Raw genomic sequence first — 20688 nt, 5'->3', positions numbered from 1 at the left:
TGTTCATATAAATAAAGGGAATGTAAATGAGGCAACTGGATCAACAGTTACTAAATAAATCTACTTCTACCTGTGTATGTATTTCCAAAGAGCCCATCACTGTAGCTCCAATCCAGCAGAGCACTTGAGCACATGCATAACTTTAAGCCAACTGAAATTATTTTAATAAAGGGGACAGCACATATGCTTAAAGTTATGCATGTGCTTTGGTGTTTTGCTGGATGGGAACGTAGATAAATATCCAGGTGTAATGTTGCATTTTTGTAAATAAAGAAGCGCTTATTAGCATGGAAACTGTGGCCTCAAGGTAGTTCAGAATTAAAGTGTGAAGTGTAATTATTCTTCTCAGGCCCACAAGTGCTACATACAACCTCACTGACCCAGTTTCATTGTTTCTGGAAGAGTTCAGCGTGAGCCCTGGCATCCGAGTTTCTCCAGGCTTTTGTCAGAAATCACCAGGTGAAACTCATTCAGCCCTCGTACAGCTCTACCGATAAATCAGATTGAAAAAGGATTTATTTCTAAACAAAAGGCAGGAAAATAAAACACAGGTATCATACCTCTATAGAAAATAAAAGCTCTAATATATCTCAGTATCAGTGTTGCACTGTCTGGTTAGAGGACAAGTGCAGCATTTGCTCCTGGAAAAGACAAAAAATGATTAATAAATCTTCCCCTGGCCTAAATGCGTAAAGCAAAATCATCTGCTGAAGCTTTGAGCTGCTTTCTGGCCAAGCTGAGTTCATCAAGTCTACTACCTTTAACAGTAGATGCCAAAAGAGGCAATGGATTATATTAAAGTGGGTTACAGGGAACATGGAGATAATTCATACCAAAAAAGAGTGTACATAAAAAAGGAGATGGAAAAATAACTGATAAATGGGAAAATGCACCATGTCATTTTCTTTTAGTGACTCTAGTTTTTTCACCTTCAGGCAACCTAGTAAGGTAGAGCATGTGAGCAGGGGAAAAGATATGAATCCTTCCTACTTAACAGATTTAGATTAGGATCTGTGGTACTGCAATCTAGATGACATATCCCACTGATACTTTAATAGGTGTTAACACCTCCCCGCATGTTCTAATGTGGTTAATTTATAAATGTTGACCTTTTTCTATAATCCCTGTGATTATCGCAAAACAGCCTCCAAACCTCACTTAACAACTTAGACTACATTTCAGATACAGAGACCTAAGTGCCCTAAGAAAAGTGCATGCAGTTTGCAACTTCCAAGAGTTCTGGTTGCAAATGCACATGTGACTGTATGATTTGCACAAGTATGGTTGAATGAACATGAGTGTATTGGGTTGAACTCCAGGACATCCCAATGCATGAACTCTTCAAAGTAGGAAAGACAATAAAAATGTGCCCAAAAATCCTTATATGAGAGAAGAAGTCAAACTTGAACCCATTAGACTGTCTTATGGCCAAATTCTCAGTTCGTGACTTTGATTTAAGTTTCATCAGTTTGCACGAGCATGGAATTTGGATCTCTGTGTCTAAAACTTGTACTTGTGTGCCATTCGCCAATATTATTATTACTGATCATTTCTTTGTTACGATTATTAACATATGCATGTAGCACTGCAAATGCCTGTGGTACTTTCCAAAGCTGAGCATTTCTGAGAGGCACCCAGAGCCTCCAGCTCCCACTGAAGTTAGGAATCACAGTAGTGCTCATCCTTGTTCCTGACTGAGCCCATAGAGAGACACCCACCTGAGAACTTCCAACTTGAGAGACAAGACAAAGACGGAACAGTGTAGGTGAAGGAGGACTTGGAAATATAATGACAGGTTTCAGAGGAACAGCCGTGTTAGTCTGTATTCGCAAAAAGAAAAGGAGTACTTGTGGCACCTTAGAGACTAACCAATTTATTTGAGCATGAGCTTTCGTGAGCTACAGCTCACTTCATCAGATGTTTACCGTGGAAACGGTTTCCACGGTAAACATCTGATGAAGTGAGCTGTAGCTCACGAAAGCTCATGCTCAAATAAATTGGTTAGTCTCTAAGGTGCCACAAGTACTCCTTTTCTTTTTGGAAATATAAGGTTATGCTCAGCATTGTCCTGTCTCTCAGCACTTTTCTTTACTGCTTTGTATTACTTAGTAATGGCAGTTTATTTGTATTTAGTTATGGCAGTTTATTGTGCAAATAACTTGATTAAAAATGAATGGATTGTGTGCTTTGCCTGCTAGGATTACACGATCACTGACTCAAGCCATCCTGTGAGCCTCAGCTGGCTAGAAGGCAGGAGGCTTGTGTTCTAGTTCCTAGTTTACATTATTTTAATGGGTATGTTCATAAATAAACATAGGTCTCATACTGAGCACATCACAAAGCTCAGTTTACTTCAGGTGGCTGAAGGAGTCAAGGACCAAGTGGCTCAACTTCAGCTCATCACTGAGTCTATGGAACCGGACTCTGTTCTGAACACACCCAAAGACACTTCATCTGAGCCGGCCACAGGTAGCATACACTTAGATCCCATATTGTACCATGTTTTACTAACTTTAGCAATTGTAGTAGTAGTATCTCAAGTTCCCTGGTACTGGTCACCTTTCTTAAACCAACTTTGTTCCCATTAGCTGGTAGTCATCTGGAGTAGAGGTTTCACTTTGCATTATAGACTCACACCGTGTATATGTTTTCATTCAAGAAATTTTGTTTCATAAAAGGAAGCCTAAGTTTCAACTCAGTCCAGTTGACTTTGGACCCCATGACCACACCGTCATTATGTGAGTTCATTGTAGAGCAACCCATTGCTTCCAGCCGGGCCATCGCTTCCATCTCATGGTCTGAATCCACTCTTGTGCTGGGAGATGGGTTTGGATCCACTGAGCGAAGGCCTTTTGTCCAATGCTAGCACACGTGCCCCCACTGCCACTCATCTGATCATCTGGGGCCAACCCTCACTGAATCAATCCCTTTTCTCCCAGCCCAAAGGCACCTGTAGGCTATTTCTTTGTTTTTAGAACTTCTCAGGACCTCCGATTCCTCCCTTTCCTTGCTTCAGTCTCAGGTGCTGTGCCATACGTTTGGTAGCTGCACAGACCAAACCTTCATCTCTGGATTGTCCCTGGAAACATTCCAACTCTGCCTAGTTACTTGTTAGTGACAGGATAAGGACCCAATTTTCAAATGTGGAGGCGTGAAGGCATATAAATCTATATTTAGCCACCTAAAGACCTGTTCAGCGCTTAGGTTTAAAAACAGGTCCCTAATTCCTTTTCTTTTCTTGTTGAAAGAAATTCTGAAATCTGTGTACCCACTCGCCCTTGTTTAAGGATTTAGGAGTGTTTCTATTTCCAGTTGTCTTTTTGCAGCTCACTATTTTTCTACTAATACCCAAAATAAAAAGGGAATATATGTTTTAAGAGGATATTTTAACAAGGCACCAGTCACGCCCCCTGGACAGTCATCTAGGGACCTGTCATCCAGAGAATCAATGCTTTCACACACTTGTCTCTCAGCTAATATCACTCTTTCAGCTCTAATTGTTAACTCACATTTTGGCTTTAGACTTGGGTATGGAGGTTATGCTAGTTTGTTTGAGGTTTGTTTTTGTTTTTTTGGTTAACAATCTCCATTTTTGTGAAGTGGCCAGTGGTCAAAGGTCTAATGTCCATATTCATTTTTTCTGATTGGTCAAGCATCCTTGATAAACCTGACCATGACATTTTATTGATTCACTTGCAGATTCTAGGTGCACTATGATTTAGTGGTTCTGTTCTTTCTTGCTTGAGAGATTCCAGAGATCATTCTTGTGGAATATTGCAAGGTCCTATTTTGCCACCTCTCTTGTTCAGTGTGCACAAGAGGCTACTCTGGGCTATGAGGCTGTCAGTGAGCTGATGACATGTAGCTCTGTGAATCAGTCCTAGGTTTGCTAGCGATGGTGCCCTAGTTCATACGAAAGGTTTGCAAATGAGTATGGGATCTTTCCTAGTCTAGCTCCTCCTACTGTTTCCTGAAAAGTGTTATATTAGTTAAGAAATAATATGCGACAGTTCACTTAAGGAATGTATTGTGTAGGACATGCCTATTACAAGGGGGCAGAGTTAAAGTTGTACTTGCAACTTTAACTTTGACATCACTTGTCTTATGAGTAGGCCTACCATTATGTCACAGAAGTCACGGAATCCATGACTTCAACTGACCTCCATGACATTTTCTGCCCCCGGGCTGCAGCTCCCAGCCCGCCCCCCCCCCGGCAGCTCCTACCCCCCATACACACACACACACTGGTGGGGGCACGCTGCAGCTATCCAGCTGGGGGCGACGGAGACTCACCCCGTGAGGCAGATCCTGTAGCTGCCCAGCTGCAGCAGACAGTGGGGGACTCCAAAAAAATGCCCAGCCGCAGGGGACAACGGGAAACTCCCCGGAGCTGCCCAGCCATGGTGGGAAGCAGGGGGGCCCAACTCTGTGGGCAGGGGACCCTGCAGATCCCATTCCCCACAGCAGCAGGGGACCCCAAAGCTCCCACTGTCCACAGGGTTTGGGGACCCGGGAACCCCAACAGCAGTGGGTACTGAACCCACCTCCTCATTTTGTCAGGGATATTTTTCATGAAAGTCAGGGACAGGTCACAGGCTTCCATGAATTTTTGTTTATTGCCTGTAACCGGTCCAGGACTTTTACTAAAAATATCCATGACAAAAACTCAGCCTTACTTATGAGTGCTTAACCATGCAACCTTAGTTTTCTCTTACTGTAGTTTTTCGTATCAAGGCTGACATTTTTCACAGGAATGCAGAGAACATGGCCCAGTTGTTCTCTCTGCCACATTGCTTGGGAGGAAATCTAGTGACTGGGAGGAAGATCTGTTTCCTCTTCAGCTTCCCATCCTCATATTCTCACCCAAGCCCTTTTGTTAAGCAAATGCCTCGCTATGATTTGTGTATTTTCCCCCCTATTTCTTTCAGAAAATGTCCCAGGAGCAACAGAATCCACAGACAGAAACAAAACACAGGGCACTACAGTTCAGACAACACAACAAGAGCATCGACCAGGTTAATTTAAAGAGTGCATGTTTCCACAATGGCAAAACTAACTGCAGAGAGCTTGGACTACAAAATACAGTATTATAGACAAAAGATTAAAACAAGATCTACACATGTTGCCTTGCATTTGTGGTAATCTACACCAATGAAAACATGTACTACAGCTATATTTGATTATGTATGGATATATTTGAAATAGTATACATTGTCTTGATGTTTTTCTGTAATGTAAATAAACTATTTATATCACACAATATAGTTTTTTTCTTTTTCATGTATTTGTTATATATAATAAATACTCAGTGATGAGAAAAAAATGGCCTTAGATTTGCTGTATCTTATAGCTGTGTATAATCTTGGGATATTATAAATGGACACCAACAAATATCTTCTCATATTCCAGTTCTAGCGGCACTGTGTTAGCCTCTGCCAGACTCACTGGGTAGAGTTTTAAGAAAGTCCAATATCAAAGAAAATTATGATTACAGGAAAGATGAAGAATAGTTTATTCTATTCTGAGTAGGCATAAAATATTTCAGATCCTGGAGTCAACTACATTTCATCAGCCTTATTCCCCTTCTCCTCCATCCAGAGGTGAAAGTAAGCCAGTACGGGCCGGTACGGAGTACTGGTAAGAAAGTGACAGCCGGTACAGGCCGGTAAGCAGCCGATGTTAAAAGCGCTGCCGCGACAGCACTTTAAGCACCGTACCGGCAGGGCCGCTGATGTGGGGGCAAAAGGTCACTGACAGAGCCCCAGTCCCCCCACCTCGCCCAGGACCACGGCCACCCTGCATAACACTAAGTCCTTTAAGTTACTTTCACTCCTGCCTCCATCTTTACTTCCCCCCCGGAAGCATAGGAGTCTTTGCCTTCAAAATTAAATCATAACTGAAGGGAAAACGGAAATTCTGTATAACTGTTAGAGAAGAGCAGGGAGGATAATGTTTCTATTTGGAAATGAATGAGGTAACTGTCAAGATGAACCGAAAGCATACACATTGGTCCGGCATGCAGCAATCCTCAACTCTTGGTCACTGGGGTGAGTGAAAAATTGCTTCTTTTTGATGAGTGAAAATTATTAGCTAAAAAAAGTTAATAACATAATCATAGCTGAATGCCAGAGCTGTTTGTTCCTCATGAACATGTTGATATAATGTATTTTTTTCTTCAAGGAGAAGGTGAAAACCAGTAACAAAATATCTCATGAATAACTTTCTGGATAATCCCACTCCATTACGTGTAATGGAACTCAGAGTATGATTATACCTCAGGAAAATAGGGAAATGCATTAGGTTGCACATCCACATGATGGACAAGATATTAAATTATTCCCACAGCAGCTTGAGAGCCTTTGAGACTTACTCGTTCAGAAACCAACACTATTCTGCTTTGTTTTACAAAGTGGGGGATTTTACAAACTGTGAAGATGAAAAGGTTATATTTAAAGGTCAAAGTCTGATACCCTTACTTGTGTTCAGTAGCATTTTACTCCCTATGTACTGTTCCATTGACCACTGAAGTGAGGTACTGTTCATTATAAGTAAGGGTGTGAGAATCAGACCCTGAAGAAATTGAAAAATAAGATCATTATAGTACTCCCCTCCAAATGAATGTAGCATTGGCCTAGAGGAAAACACCCTGACAAGGATTAAGAACTGTTTCACCATAACAAAGGGCATCTGGAATCATTTTCAGCCTTGTTGTTAACTCCACTGGCTTACATGAAATTCCCTATTCTATACATTATTAGAGGCACTATGGGTATTAAGGTGCAAGGCTACAGTTTCTCATCATTTATTTTAGTTACTGTTAGTAACTGGTTTCAGGGACAGGCCATTAGAGTTGATTATTTCTATGGCCTCTTACAAGTTATCATTTCTTTTCTGTTGTTGTTCCTAAACCTTTTAAAATATCTTTATCGTGTGTTGGGCACATGGCCTGGGATTGTGTCTGGTTAATTAATAAAACAGGTTGGCAATAGGTGTCTACAGTTTCATGGTCTTTGCTGATAGAAGGGTGTGTGTAAGTACTGTGGTCTCCGTTATTTTCAGGTAGTGGGGCAGATTATGAAGTAAGGTTTTTCAGAGTAAATGACTGGCAGTTTGTTGCTGAGCTGAGAAACCACCTGCTTCAAAAAGTTGTTAACTCTGTGGGGGGGGGGAGTTTTGGTACATCCTTGTTCACAACTGATCTTCCATTTCTGTGTCTGTCAAAGATTATTTTCCAATTAGAAAAACAGGAACCAAGTTGAGTGAGCATGAATAGCATCATGACCGTGAACAGGTGTGTCCCTGCCATCGGTAGCACCTGACTGCTTCTGTGCTCAAAAATGGGAAAATAAATCCAGCATAAAGTACATTTTCCATTGTCCCAATAACAGCCATTATTCCAACAGAATAGCTCTTCCACTTGGAGGATCAACAGCAGACAATATAACATGTATTCCCTGCAGTAGGAGCATCTAAAGCAGGAGTATGAGGATTGAATTGAGTATCTTGGCAGCCACCACAGATCACAGAAGGGAACTTTCAAAAGTTCCCTTAATTGAACTAGTGTACCTGTAGGGTTCTAACACCCTTCCTAAGCTTTGTTCAACAGCTAGATACTACACGTATGGCAATGAACACTCCAGAAGAGCCTAAAAGCCATTGTATTAGAGATAAATTCAAGCAACCAACTGAATCTGGAGTACAGAGACCTCATCGATTTGTAGGGTTCCAATCTGGGGTGTTGTTTTTTATCCAGAGTTCAAATTTCAACCCTCCAGCCTTTCACCAACAACAAAAAGTCTGGGAACAGTTGGAGCTGGAGTACTGATATCTGTCCATGGCTAATGCACACATAAAAAGTAGGGTACTAGAATAGCCGCATCTATTTATAAATTGATATATCTAGATAATATATACACATGCGATAAATGTACTGTAAGCCCCACTATTTTCAAACTGGTCTGCCTAAAGTTAGGCATCTAAAGCCATATTTAGGCATCTATCTAAGTGGCTGAGCACCTGCTGCTCCTGTGACTTCAGTTCCTACTGCAGGTGCTCAGCACTACTGAAAATAAGGCCACTTATTTAGGCTCCTAAATATGGGCTTGTGGGGGAGAAAGGTAAAATATGCACAGAGCACTTGCGTGCCCAGCTCCCACTGAAAGTGAAAGTACCCTTGGGCCTTTGACGGGCTCCCTACAGATACCTAACTTAAGGTGTGCAAGTCTGAAAATATTGGTCTCTGTGTTTGCCTTTTTCTCTTGTTCCAGCTACAGCTTAATGAAGGTGATGGAGGTTTCACCCCAAAACTGAGCCAGTACCTGTAGCAAGCTCAGTGGCTTTTTATTTTTTCCGAGTTGCTTTCAAATAAAACTTATTATCTGAATAGTTTGAGCAGAGAGATGGGAATTTTTCGGGCAGATTTAACTTAACGAGATTAGACGAGGTGGTGCTGGCATCTGGTGTGTTTTGGACCCTTTCCGTGAGTGATGCTCCATCCTGAGCTGGGAGTAATGTAAATGAGTTCGTTTGGCATTTTGCAGCTTGCCCACTGGCTCCGCCATCTAACGCTAGACAAGTTAAGAATGCAAATACATGCGGCGCTCACTGCTCACAGTTTTAAATACTGCATTTGGCATTTTTCATAGGACGCTTTCACACAGCTGTGATGCTGCAATAAAAGAGGCTGGCTAACAGCACATATTTGTTATGCAGAAAGCATGGCAGGACAAAGGCAACATATAAAGCTGTTTGTGAGGAAGAGCAGCTCCACTCCCATTGTAATCATGAGGGCAGAAGGATGGTTTTGTAGTTAAGGCACCACGAGGGGAGTCAAAAGATTGGGTTTCAACTCCCAGCCCTGCCACTGGCTTCCCTTGTGACCTTGGGCAAGTGGCTCAGTTTCACTGCACTTCAGTTTTCCATCTGTAAAACAGGTGGTTGTACAGTGATTAGCACAATAGGGCCTGATCTTGGCTGAAGACTCTACGTGCCTCTGCAATACAAATAATAAGGATACCACTACATACAGGTTATGTAGGAATCGTGACAAGACAGAGGCATTGTATGAGCCTGTTGGGTGCACGAACAGCTCCACCCTCCTTGTAATGCCATTCTTGGCAGCCAAATACTGCTATTACAAGAGCAATTCGAATGGGGTTTGATGTGAATGGGCCGTGGAGCCAAGGTATCATGGACTTGCAGTATGATGGCAAAGTGCATTAGCAAAATAGGAGCTCTGCTCGCCAGTGTTCAGGGAAGACAAATTCGGTATTGGATTGCCTGGAGACGTATGGCTCAAAGCTGCCAAGCAGAGCAGACTATTCAGAAGAATTGTTTAGGTTGGAAAAGACTGGGGGGGTGAGAGGAAAAAACACCTTTCTTAGAAGTTCAAGTTACGAAAGAAATAGGAGGGGAAGCGCAAATGTTCATCACATCAGTCCCTTCCACTGCTTGAAACGGAGCAAGCTAGTTCAAGTGTTTGTGCCTTATAGCACAGAGGAAAGAAGTGGGATTTATAATTAAGCAATGGCTAGGCTTTAAATCTTACAAACAATTAGTGACATGTCTCCCTCCCCCACGACAGACATTTTTACTGTGCACCTATTCCAGGCAGATGTTTCTTTCTTTTTAACTAAGAGGTGCATGAATGTTCACTTACACCGTTATAGTAATACACAAGTTACAGAAAATTATCGCCCCGGTCTAATTAAAGTCATCTGCATATATGAGGGGCAAGAACATTTACTTTTAGCCGTTATGTTGTTTAGCTTGTCTACCGCTCCAGGACCGATAACTCCATTATGGCAAATAAAAGCATACTGTAGAGACAGAGTGTTTTGTAATATATTCTCCTTGCTTCTTTCGGAAGGAATCCTGTTATCTGGATCACAAATGTCTAGAGCTGGGCAGTGCATGATGAGCTCAGTTTTGCTGCAGCTTACCAGATACCAAGTTGGAGTGTTCTGCAGCAAAGATCCAGACACGCAGTACTGCACACCGTCCACAGTGCAAACTCTGGCTCAGGGGCTGGTCAGGAGGTGAGTGGAGTATATCGCTGCCGCCTGTTTTCCAGACGCCGCTCTGAACATTTCATCTTCAAAGCGTTCTCCAAAGCGTCTTTGAAAGCAAAATGATTAAAGGCTATCTTGTCTCTCATCCTACATCAGACATATCTCTACCCCCTCATTTTTCACCCCCGATTATACATGCAGCTTTAGATTAGGTGTTATAATCCTAGAATTAAAAGTGACGTTCATTACCACACATCAAAGTGAACTCCTTGCATTGGCCTTTCATTTATGTGTGGGTGTGGTTCTGTGAAGGATCTGTGTGGCGTAAAATAACTGAAAACAGTATGGCCCTGATATTCGGAGGCATTGAGCATTCCAGTAGGCATCAGCAGGAACTGTGGGTGTTCCGCACCTTTAAAAAACAGGCGCCAAAAGCTAGTTTTGATATTTAGCTGATCCATGGGAAGGGGCTACCCCAAACGTCTAGGGCCTGTTAAATCAGCCTCTGTGTAATACACACTCTGATATTGCATTATGTGCCCATCATGTAAATGATGGTCATTATGATATATTTACTGTTAAGTTATGACCTGCAGGCTCATTTCACTGAAAAGCCTTTAAGAACATCCAAGGGTAGGACTCTCAAGGCCAGACGTACCTGTTCAATTTGAGGATCATGGGAGCTGTGAGTCTTAAAGCTGTAAACCTGACATTTTGAAATAAAGTGTGTATTGCATTAGGTGTGTTTGGTTTATTGTGGAATCAGTTTAATTAACAGTTTTGTCACAGCTGGAGGGCTGTTGAAAACAAAAATCCATTTGACAACAATTTTTTAAAATGGATTTTTACAATACTGACTGTGAGCCACAAAGCAGTAAAATATGCGGCAGTCTCACACAGAAGCAGCTAAGACTGCATACTAAAGAGCATGTTAGGAATGTGTTTTATAAAGCTAAATAGATGGCATTAACCATAGCGGGAACATAAAAAGGATGTCCTGTATAGAGCAGTTTCGGAAACCCATGAGCAGTTTGAGGCTTTTGATGCTCAAACCCCATATAAGGCCTTGGCATTAGCCTTTACTTGTTGTTTTTCCTCCCCTTCTTCCTCCCCCGCACCATATAGCTTAGGTCTGACCTTTTTCTGCGTGGTAGGTGAAGTCATGAAGTACTTATGCAAATGACAAGCCAGAAACACCAAGAGAGCAAGCGGGGGGGGGACCCGCATTTTATTAAAACAAATGACCAGTGCCAACAAGTACAGAAGCAACGCTAGCTAGAGCCACCCTATGCCTCATTTTTCTCAGCTCAAAACACTTTGACCTTTCGCCGCCCAAACATGAAACAAGAACCATTAAAAGGTGAAAAATGTTAGCACAATGGAGTAACACCTCATAAACACGCTGTGAGAGGAGCGTTGAAAGAGGCTTGCTTTACATCGGGTCAGTCATAAATGAAGTGTAATTACTCAGTATAAATTCCTGCTTCTAAATGCAAATGGCCATGATGGAACATTACCTTCCGCTGTGGAACAGGGGCACTGTTGAGTTTTATGGCATGATGCTTTCAACTGAATGTGGAAGGGCTGAGAGGTGAACAACAGCAGTTTAATGTGACCTGAATTCAAGGCTCTAGCTAGTGCTCACTGCACGGTTTACATTTTCAAATAAAAAGGACGTTTGTTTAAAGGTTAATAAAAAATGGTTAGTGGTCACAGGGCACTGATTCGGTCTTTGACAGACACAAAATGTGCTACATGGAGCGGCTGCATGACATCACAGAAGAGTAAACCCATTTTTGTTGCTTACGTGTCTAGTCTGTGTTTGCAAGTTCATTCTTAATAGAGTTACATGTACTAGGTTTATTTTCACTGTACCACGTGGGCTGGGTGGATTCTAGTAGCTACTAAAGACTGAATGAACGGCTTTGGAAAGCAGGTTGGTCTAATGGGGCCTGGAAATGCAGCTGGGGAAATGGAATAGCAAACTACAGAGTAGCAAACTGCAGTCATCGGTGTCCTTGCGAAAAAAGGGACAAATTATTGCTTTCAGTTGTTCAAGATCAGCCACTTTAGCAGAGAGATGCCGGTGGCAATGATGATATCATGAGCTGTGCTCTAATCTTACCCCGCATCGTTTTTATATACTTATCACATCGCAACTGCACTGCATGAAAGGGTGGGGTTGCAGTTTTTCCTAATGAAGTACTGATCTTTGAGCTATAGGTGGCGGTATTCACAAATGGGTGGTGGAGAGCCACGGCTGCGCTGGCTGCTCGCTCACCTTTGGGCCAGTGGTCTGCAAGGAGCTGAGTTCATGCCTCACTGTCCTACTTCTGCCATGTTGCTACAAGAACTCAGCCAAGCAATCATGGCGAGGTTGAGCAGACATGGTGGGGGAGCTGATTCTAGTGATAGTTTAAAAATGTTTAACCAATTTGAAACCATCAGGTTGTGCATATCGAACCTGAGCTGGAATCGCTGGTGTCAATGGGAGTTTTGCCATTGACTTCAACAGGAGCAGGGCATAGCCGATGTAACTGTAGCACCCTCGTGGCCAAGATGGAGTCTGCTGTGCAGGGTGCTCTGACCAAGAGAAGGCGTGTGCAGAAACGCAGCAGGGAAAGTCCCTTCCACCCCAGGAGCACCTGTTCCAAACCCCCCCAGAGTGAACACACAGGCAAAGTACAATGAATATAGGAGGGGGAAATGTTTATTTACAGAGGTATGATAGGAGAAAAACAACAGGGGGGAATATAGGGGAGCGGTAAAATGGGATTGCATTCAACTCAAGGCCCCCACAGACCTAGTGGTACCACAGTCTGAAAGGACAGGCACCGAGCAATGTGGCTGCACACTGAGTTCAAGCATCCTGGGCAAAGTTCGAGTCCAGTGGTGAGTCTTGGGTGCTCCTGGTCATCTTCAGCGCCAGTAAAATGCCCCCAACAAACCCCTCAGTGCCCTCTTCCACCGCTCTCTGCAAAGCCACACAGAGCGACCACCTCCCGCCTTATTCCCAATGCAAAGTCACCAGCCCCAGTACTGACAGCCCCGTGCAGCTTTGGGCAGCAGTGATACTGGGTTCAGCTCTGGTCTGTCCTTCACAGGTGATTCCTCCCTGGCACAGTGCTCCCCCTAGCGCCTGTCCTGGGGTGTCCCCAATCGGCCGCTCTGTCCCTCCCAAGCCTCAGGCAGGTTCTTGACTTCTTCACTCTGTGAGGGCCTGCTTGCTGCACCCCTTCCGTCTGCAGCTCCAGACACACACATCCTGTTGCTCTCTCTCTCCCTCTCTCTCTCTCTCTGCTCCCCCAACAGCACTTCCCTCCTCAGGAAAAATATTTAAAGGGGCCCTGCTCTCGCTAAACCCCAAAGGGGTTACCCTAATTTAGGTGACTGTGCACTGTAGCATCAGTAGCCCTTCTCCGGCCCTATCTTCTCCATCAGACTGTTTGGGCAAATCATTTGATGAATATTGTTTTCAATTATATTGTAAGCGCTTGGCGGCAGGGACTATAGCGTCCTGTGTGTTTGTACAATACAGCACAATGGAGCCTCCATCCTGACGGGGGCTTTTGGCCATGCACATTGCAAAAAATCAATAACAGCAATTCTGCAGCTAGAAAAGTTAATTGTAAATGAGCATGGGATGCTTTAGTACCATGCAGGTTGATTGGCTAGTACTATAATGTAGTATCTGTCTGGCTTGGTATGTGGCCTCAGACGCCTGTCTTTAAACACTGCTAGCAGATTTGCTAGACACATCCAGCAATAGCCAATGCTTGCTTAAGTGGTTGCCATAATGCATCAACACAATGCTATACTTAATAACCTAATGCTGTTTTGTTGGGCTGCAGAAACGAGTGCTACTCATGCTCCCTGAACACTGTTGTCTGCCAATCTGTGAGCAAGAGCCCCTCAAGGCCAAGATAACAGTGGGCCCGTTTACCCGAAAGCCATGTGCTGCATTATGAAATGGGAGGGCGTAGAAATGAATGGCGGATCCTGCCACATTCATGGCTCTGGGGATTCCTTTCACTTGTATCTGTAGGGTGAGAACTGAAAACTCTGCACCTCCCTTCAGCTGCCCAAGCCCACCCACCCCACCTGAGGGAATGCATCGCCTACAATTTCCTAGCAGCTCAGGCAGTCATCCCCACTGATTTCAAGGAGATTGCTTGTGTAACCCACACACCTTCTGGCACAGAGAGAGAGAGAGAGAGTAAGAGAGAGAGAGAGAGAGAGAGAGAAAATGAGTCTGCTCTACAGCCATAGCTAACAGCCAGCTGGCTTTTAGCTCATGTGGCAGAGGTCTCGGTTTAGTGCTCTGACACATCGTTGGCAGGCACAAAGATGGCTTAGCGTTTACATTGTTTTCTGAGTTGGGTGAGCTGCTGTTCTTTTGTTGGTCTGGGCCTTGTTTCCATTTCTCATTGGGATTTATCAGGGGAGTGGGCAGAGACATTGCGCTTGCCATAAATTTCGTTTATTAAACGTTGCTGAAGGTGCCCCGAGGTCTGTGGCCATGTGTGCCAACAAATAGAAATTGTTATTCCGATGGTTATTATTAGTAATAGTCATTTTTATAGCGATACATCAAGCATCCAGATGCCTTTCCATCTTCTAAACTCTGCAATGCCAACGCAAATCTATTATGCAGACAGATGAGTCCAGCTACTGCCTTCTATACTATGTAAGCAGAACAATTGCAGCGATAGTTAAAAAAATTAAAAGATGAATGAAGGAGAGGGTCATAGTTCAATAACAATGAATTGAGTAGGGCATAAAAAGACAACAGATTAGAGAAGGTAACATTTTAGTTTAAGAGTTCCATCATTATTAATTCATTTGGTGTTCATTATGATAATACCAATCATTTGAAATTCATTTGGTGTTTAGGTGGATGTCATCTCGACTTCTATAGGAATTCCAATATAATTCAGCATTAATGTGCTATTAAAAATTGTCACCAGCTACTACCTTCATTACACCACTGGCATAAAATAGTCTTGCTTTTTTTGTTCTTTTAAATCAACTGCCAGTGTTTATTTTGCTTTTATCTTTATTAGGGCTTTAAAATGTAATGTTTCTGATTAAAAATGCTCCTTATGCTCCATTAGTGCTGGTGTCTTTGACAGTATCAAAAATATGCAAATAAAGGGTTTTTAATGGTGATTTTTCATTTTGTTACTGTCATTTGACTGAAAAACAGCTAAAGATGTTTCAGCTTATCACTTACGACAGTGAAGTTAGTGCGCTGATATTTATGCTCAGTGCAGATGACACAGAAGCAAATATGTATGAAAGACCATCTGTACTATGTTGATTCCTTTCTTATGGGCACAATAGATGTTTTTCCAACTCATTTACGGGAGCAAAACTACATTGGGAAGAAAAAAATGCCATTTTTCTAGGAATGGGAGGGCATGCTTTGACAGATTTTTTTTTAACGTTGTCGGTTCACAATTCAGCCTTCGGCTGAAATTTTTTTCGGTTTATATTCTAGTATAAAGGGAACTAGTCGCACCCCTTAACACTTTAGAAAAGATTCTTGCAGCCTTTTCCTTAAGAAGCTCTCCCACCTTTGTTGGTTACAGCTGCGCTCTGAGACGGAACATTTTCAGGCGACAGCGGCGCCTCGCCTTTCTCCCAGGAAATGCTCTTCGCTTTCTCCTGAGATAGAAACCGTTTAAAAAAATTGCTGGTTCGCTTCTCTCACTTTCATCCCAAAAATGTTGCGAGCCTGGTAAATAATACACGGACATTCTAAGGCCACAAGGAGGCCCCCACCAAAGTGGTAGCAACAACAGCACCCACTGGACTCAAAACACCGGGGACAACGGCTGCAATGAGCGACTGGAGGGTAAAGAAAGCTGGCATAGGGTCAGCACTGGCCTCAGTCGCTCATCCTCACCCACCCAAGGGTGCCACATGGGACAGGGGCTCCCAACTCCTGGTGCAGAGAGAAAGCCAAAGCAGTTTGGCCTCCCCACCCTCCAGAACCACCCCAGGATCCAGTACCTGGACCCAGAAGTTCATTCTCTCCTCTGAGGATCTCTTCCTACCAGCTACGAGTGTTCGTTCTAGAACTCAGGCATTAGCTGCAGTGAAGATGGTGCAGGCTTGCTGGGAGCAAGGGGTTGTTATAGTTGGACCTCGCAGGACTTACTTTTACTGTATTACTTTCTCTTTTAATTAGAACATTTTAATGCAAAAAAAAACCTACATTAAAAGAACATTATAATGTCAAGCACCTGAAAGTTAGAAAATGCTTCCTTTACACTTGCCCATGGACCTTCCTTCTATTTATGAATTACAGACCCGTTTTTTTAATGACAGAGTCGCAGCTCATTATTGCCACAGGACCCCTGCCTCAGGCAGTGCACAGCATGAGGGCACCTAGGGGCTGGGACAACTGTAAGTCTGGCATTGCCTATCTTTCAGGTGCTTGACTCTGCAACCTAAATAGCATTCCTTACATTTTAAAAAAAGGTGGTAAATTCAATTTAAACTCCAGATTAACTGAGATGCAAGTGTTAAGGTTTACACTCTGTATCAGCAGCGACACTAAATGGCCCGGGGTCCTCTTCCTCTCAGCCACGTGACTGCACACCAGTTATAGACCTTCCCTGGCAGACCATACTCAACTTTACTCCGCTCCTTAGCTGCAGAAGAGCCTTGTTGTCAGGACCACCGTGCACCTGCAGCTGCCACTGACTGCAGTGGAAGTTGCTGGTGCTCAGTGCTGGTCAGGTGGGATTCTTCAAACAAAGCCAGAACGGCGACTCGCTGAAAAGTAGATGGTAGGTGGGGCATGCTGTGCAGCTGGAACTAATCTCAATGAGGCAATAAAAAAACTCTTCTTTCAAAGCTCTCAGAGCACTGTCTAAGGGTAAGAGTGAATCGTACAAGCCTCACTTTACTAACGGGGAAATTCAGACATGAAGAATTTAAATAATTTGACCCAAACCATGCAGTGAGCCAGTGGAAGGCCCTGATGTCTGCTCCTGAGGGCTAATACGGCCTTTCTTAATGGGGCCCTCTCATTAATCTTAATGGGGCAGCAGTTGGCTTTCATTTTAAAAAGTAGCGCTCTAGCTATTCAGGTTGCATAGAGAAACCCTTCAATGCATAAAGCAAGTATCTCCAGCGCAGAAATGGCTGCCTCCTTTTGCAGAAAGCCTGAAGAAACAGCTCCGAGGTGTGAACTGCCCCATTCATTTCCATGGGTACCAACTCAGAGGACAGCGGTGACACCTAAAATGTCCATACTGCTCATTATTCCGCTGCTTGTCAAAGCACATAGGAAAGGAAAGCTGGTTCCTAGTAGGAAGAAATGCAACGGCGAGCATGGAAGATGCACACAGGAAGCCAGACAAGGCATGATGGGTTTCAGATTTGAAGCTCCTCCCCGCCTTCAGGCAATATTGATCAAAGGCACTTCTGACCTACTGTATTAGCATAACACTGCCTTTGGTATGCGCCCAGCTGCACTACTGGGCAAGCTAAGTACTATCTCACCACACGGCTGTTCCTCCGCAGCCTCAAAGCAGGAGTCTCTCCAGAAAATGGGTTAAACAACTATAAAGGGAGAAGTTGATTAACTTTATGGAAACCAGAGACAGCCAAAACCCACTATACCACACACGACTCTAACTATATCACATTAAACACACGTGCACCTGAAATGAAAAAAAGGGAGGTCTCTGCCACCACAGAGGTGAAGTAAGGTCTCACCTTGGGCTCAGAGGGAGTGGGTCAGGGAGGGTGTGAGCTAAAGGGATCCTGCTGACATGGGAACGACCACAACTGATGCTGCCCAACATGGAACTCGGCCTGTCCTTTAGAAACACAGAGGACGGGAAACAGCATCCCTGCCATGCTCAAGAAAATCTGCCCTGTGGCACCTGATGTGGCTCATTTAGTCTATGCCTCAAAGGATATGTGAAACAAGCTCCTCCTACGTGGCTCAGTCAATACCAAACAGGGCAGATTCTCCTGTCGCTCATCCAGGCATAACCTCTCTGATTTACATGGGAGACTAGGAAGGCCCTTCATAGAGGAATTTTCCACTTAATTAAAAGCATGGGATGAATATGAATACTTCAGATTAGCAGAACCTGGCAGTTTTTACTAGCTTGTCATTTCTTAAGGATTCCTATTAAGTCAAACACATGGCAAAGATTAAAGAGTTTATTAATGTTATTAGAGCTGAGATAAAATGCCATGCCTGGCAGGGTCGCTCCTCTCCCCATTTAATGAAAACATTTTCATCACGCTCTGCATCTATTATACCAAAGCTTCATTTCAGAGGTTCTATGATGATTTCATTTTAATTAGAAGAGCTGTACCGACCACCTGCAAGTAATATAGTTAAAATGCCTTATGGAGCCTTTCGCCTCACCCCCCCCCAGCAGGTAAATGTTCTTCCAGTTGTATTTGTGGAGAGCAAAAGAGAGTGAGTGAGTGGTGTCGTGCCAGTCAGGGGAAATTTTAGAGGCGCTGTGTTAACTGCATGTAGGTTTTCCAGGCTGATGTGCTCCAGTCACCGAGTCGTGCGTCTCTTTCGCTACCTCGTCCCCATCCCATCAACCCCTCCCCTGCCCAGTATTCTTTCTGACAATTGGACCAATGTATAAGTGAAATCCAGCTTGCCAGCTCGGGACAAGGGTGTGGGGCTGCTGTGCGGGCTCCAACCTGCTGCCATACTTGTTGCATGGGGTACAGAGACCATTGGAACAATGAACCGGTGGATCCATGGCCCATCCCCTTCCTGCCCTCATTGCAGCTGATTCAAAGCCCTCTCAAATCAATGGAAAGTCCCCACTGACTTTAATGGACTTTGGGGGGGGGGGCCCCACCAGAAACCCATTTCTAAAGTGCATAGGAACCCCTGTGAGTCTGCTCCACCAGCAGACTCCCAGTGCAGCTCTTCCATGAGACTCAAGTGGCACAGAGGACTTTGCCCTGGTCTGCACATCATGTGAATTTCACCCAGAACAAATAAAGAATGTCATCCCTCTCCAAGAGGAGCCCCTGTCAGGGCCTTGCAGGTCAGCTTCCCATTAGAAGAGAAATCGGTGAGGTGGCATCTAGGAATTAGCGCAACTTCTTTTATTGTCACTTTCCACCAGTTCTGGAACAGAAGGGGTCACAGTTAATGTGCAGGCAAGCCTCTCTGACAGGAATCTCAGCCCAAGCACCAACGCTCACTTCTGCAGAAGCATCTCCGCCTCAAGGTTTGACTCAGTTTAGCAAGATTCAGGCAGAACGCTCGCACGGCTTGACACAGCTGCACCAGGAAAGATTTCAACAAAGATCAAAAACTTGCCCACCTGCTAAGAAAAAAGCTCTTGCAGGATTATGTGCAACAGTGCCTCTGAGGACTCCTGCGGTAACAATAACAAACAAATTAAGAACTAATTAAGGGGAGGGGGAGGAGAAAACACAATTAAGAGACTAGTTCAGTTTAAAAAAAAAAAAGGTCCATGATGCCCTTGGCTGGGAAGTGCTGTTTTCCAGGCATCTCTGATAAGTATTTTTTTTAAATGACATAAAACAAGAATCCAAATATATTCTTGCTGTAACACCATTGGCTTCACTGTGCTTACACCAAGGGTGAATATGGCCCATGAGATTCAGTGCTGCAGTAGTTCCAAGCAGCACTGTGTTGTTTCATTTGCCAGGAAAAAATGGGGAAATGATTACATTTAGACAGAGCAATGACTGAGCTACATTTACCAAAAAAAGAAGCAAACAAACTTGAATTGTGTCTTCCAGCTCTAGACCTTATAATTACATTCGCAATGCAAGCAGCACCGAAGTGTGCTTTTTTTAAAAAAACCCACATTTCTAGTAACCTGATTTAATTTGTTAATTTATTCACAAAAAGAAAAGGAGGACTTGTGGCACCTTAGACACTAACAAATTTATTTGAGCATAAGCTTTCGTGAGCTACAGCTCACTTCATTGGATGCATTCAGTGGAAAATACAGTGGGGAGATTCACATACACAGAGAACGTGAAACAATGGGTGTTACCATACACACTGTAACGAGAGTGATCACTTAAGATGAGCTATTACCAACAGGAGAGCGGGAGGAGTGGAGGGGAGGAAGAAAACCTTTTGTAGTGATAATCAAGGTGGGCCATTTCCAGCAGTTGACAAGAAAGTCTGAGGAACAGTGGGGGATGGAGGGGGATAAACATGGGGAAATAGTTTTACTTTGTGTAATGACCCATCCACTCCCAGTCTCTATTCAAGCCTAAGTTAATTGTATCCAGTTTGCAAATTAATTCCAATTCAGCAGTTTCTCATTGGAGTCTGTTTTTGAAGTCTTTTTGTTGTAATATTGCGACTTTTAGGTCTGTAATTGAGTGACCAGAGAGATTGAAGTGTTCTCCAACTGGTTTATGAATGTCCCTACTCTACTTGCGCTATATTGATGACATCTTCAATCATCTGGACCCATGGAAAAGAAGCCCTTGAGGAATTCCACCATGACTAACACGGCTGCTACTCTGAACCCCTTAATTTATTCAGTAACTCGATGTATTGTTAATTTATTTTTGCGAATAAGACATTGTCACTTTAAATACTAACATTCAGATTTTTTTAGAATGCTTCTGCCAGCCAGTGTCTGTGTGACCTACCAGAGCCTGTTTTGTATTGTACGAGCATTTA

The 20688-nt window shown here is 43.5% G+C and overlaps 1 protein-coding gene across 1 annotated transcript in view; it reads left to right on the top strand.

Annotated features, from left to right (window-relative positions):
• TMEFF2 (transmembrane protein with EGF like and two follistatin like domains 2) overlaps positions 1-5260 on the top strand; it is a 172726-nt gene extending 167466 nt beyond the window's left edge. The window contains exon 10 of the mRNA XM_073306223.2: positions 4929-5260. Coding sequence (XP_073162324.1) covers positions 4929-5025 — 97 coding nt within the window. The 3' untranslated portion in view covers positions 5026-5260. The remainder of the gene's footprint in view (positions 1-4928) is intronic.
• The last annotated feature ends 15428 nt before the right edge of the window (positions 5261-20688 follow it).

Source organism: Lepidochelys kempii, chromosome 11 (assembly GCF_965140285.1).
Source record: "Lepidochelys kempii isolate rLepKem1 chromosome 11, rLepKem1.hap1, whole genome shotgun sequence".
In the NCBI taxonomy this organism is placed as follows: Eukaryota; Metazoa; Chordata; order Testudines; family Cheloniidae; genus Lepidochelys; species Lepidochelys kempii.
This window is presented reverse-complemented; position numbering and strand designations above follow the sequence as displayed.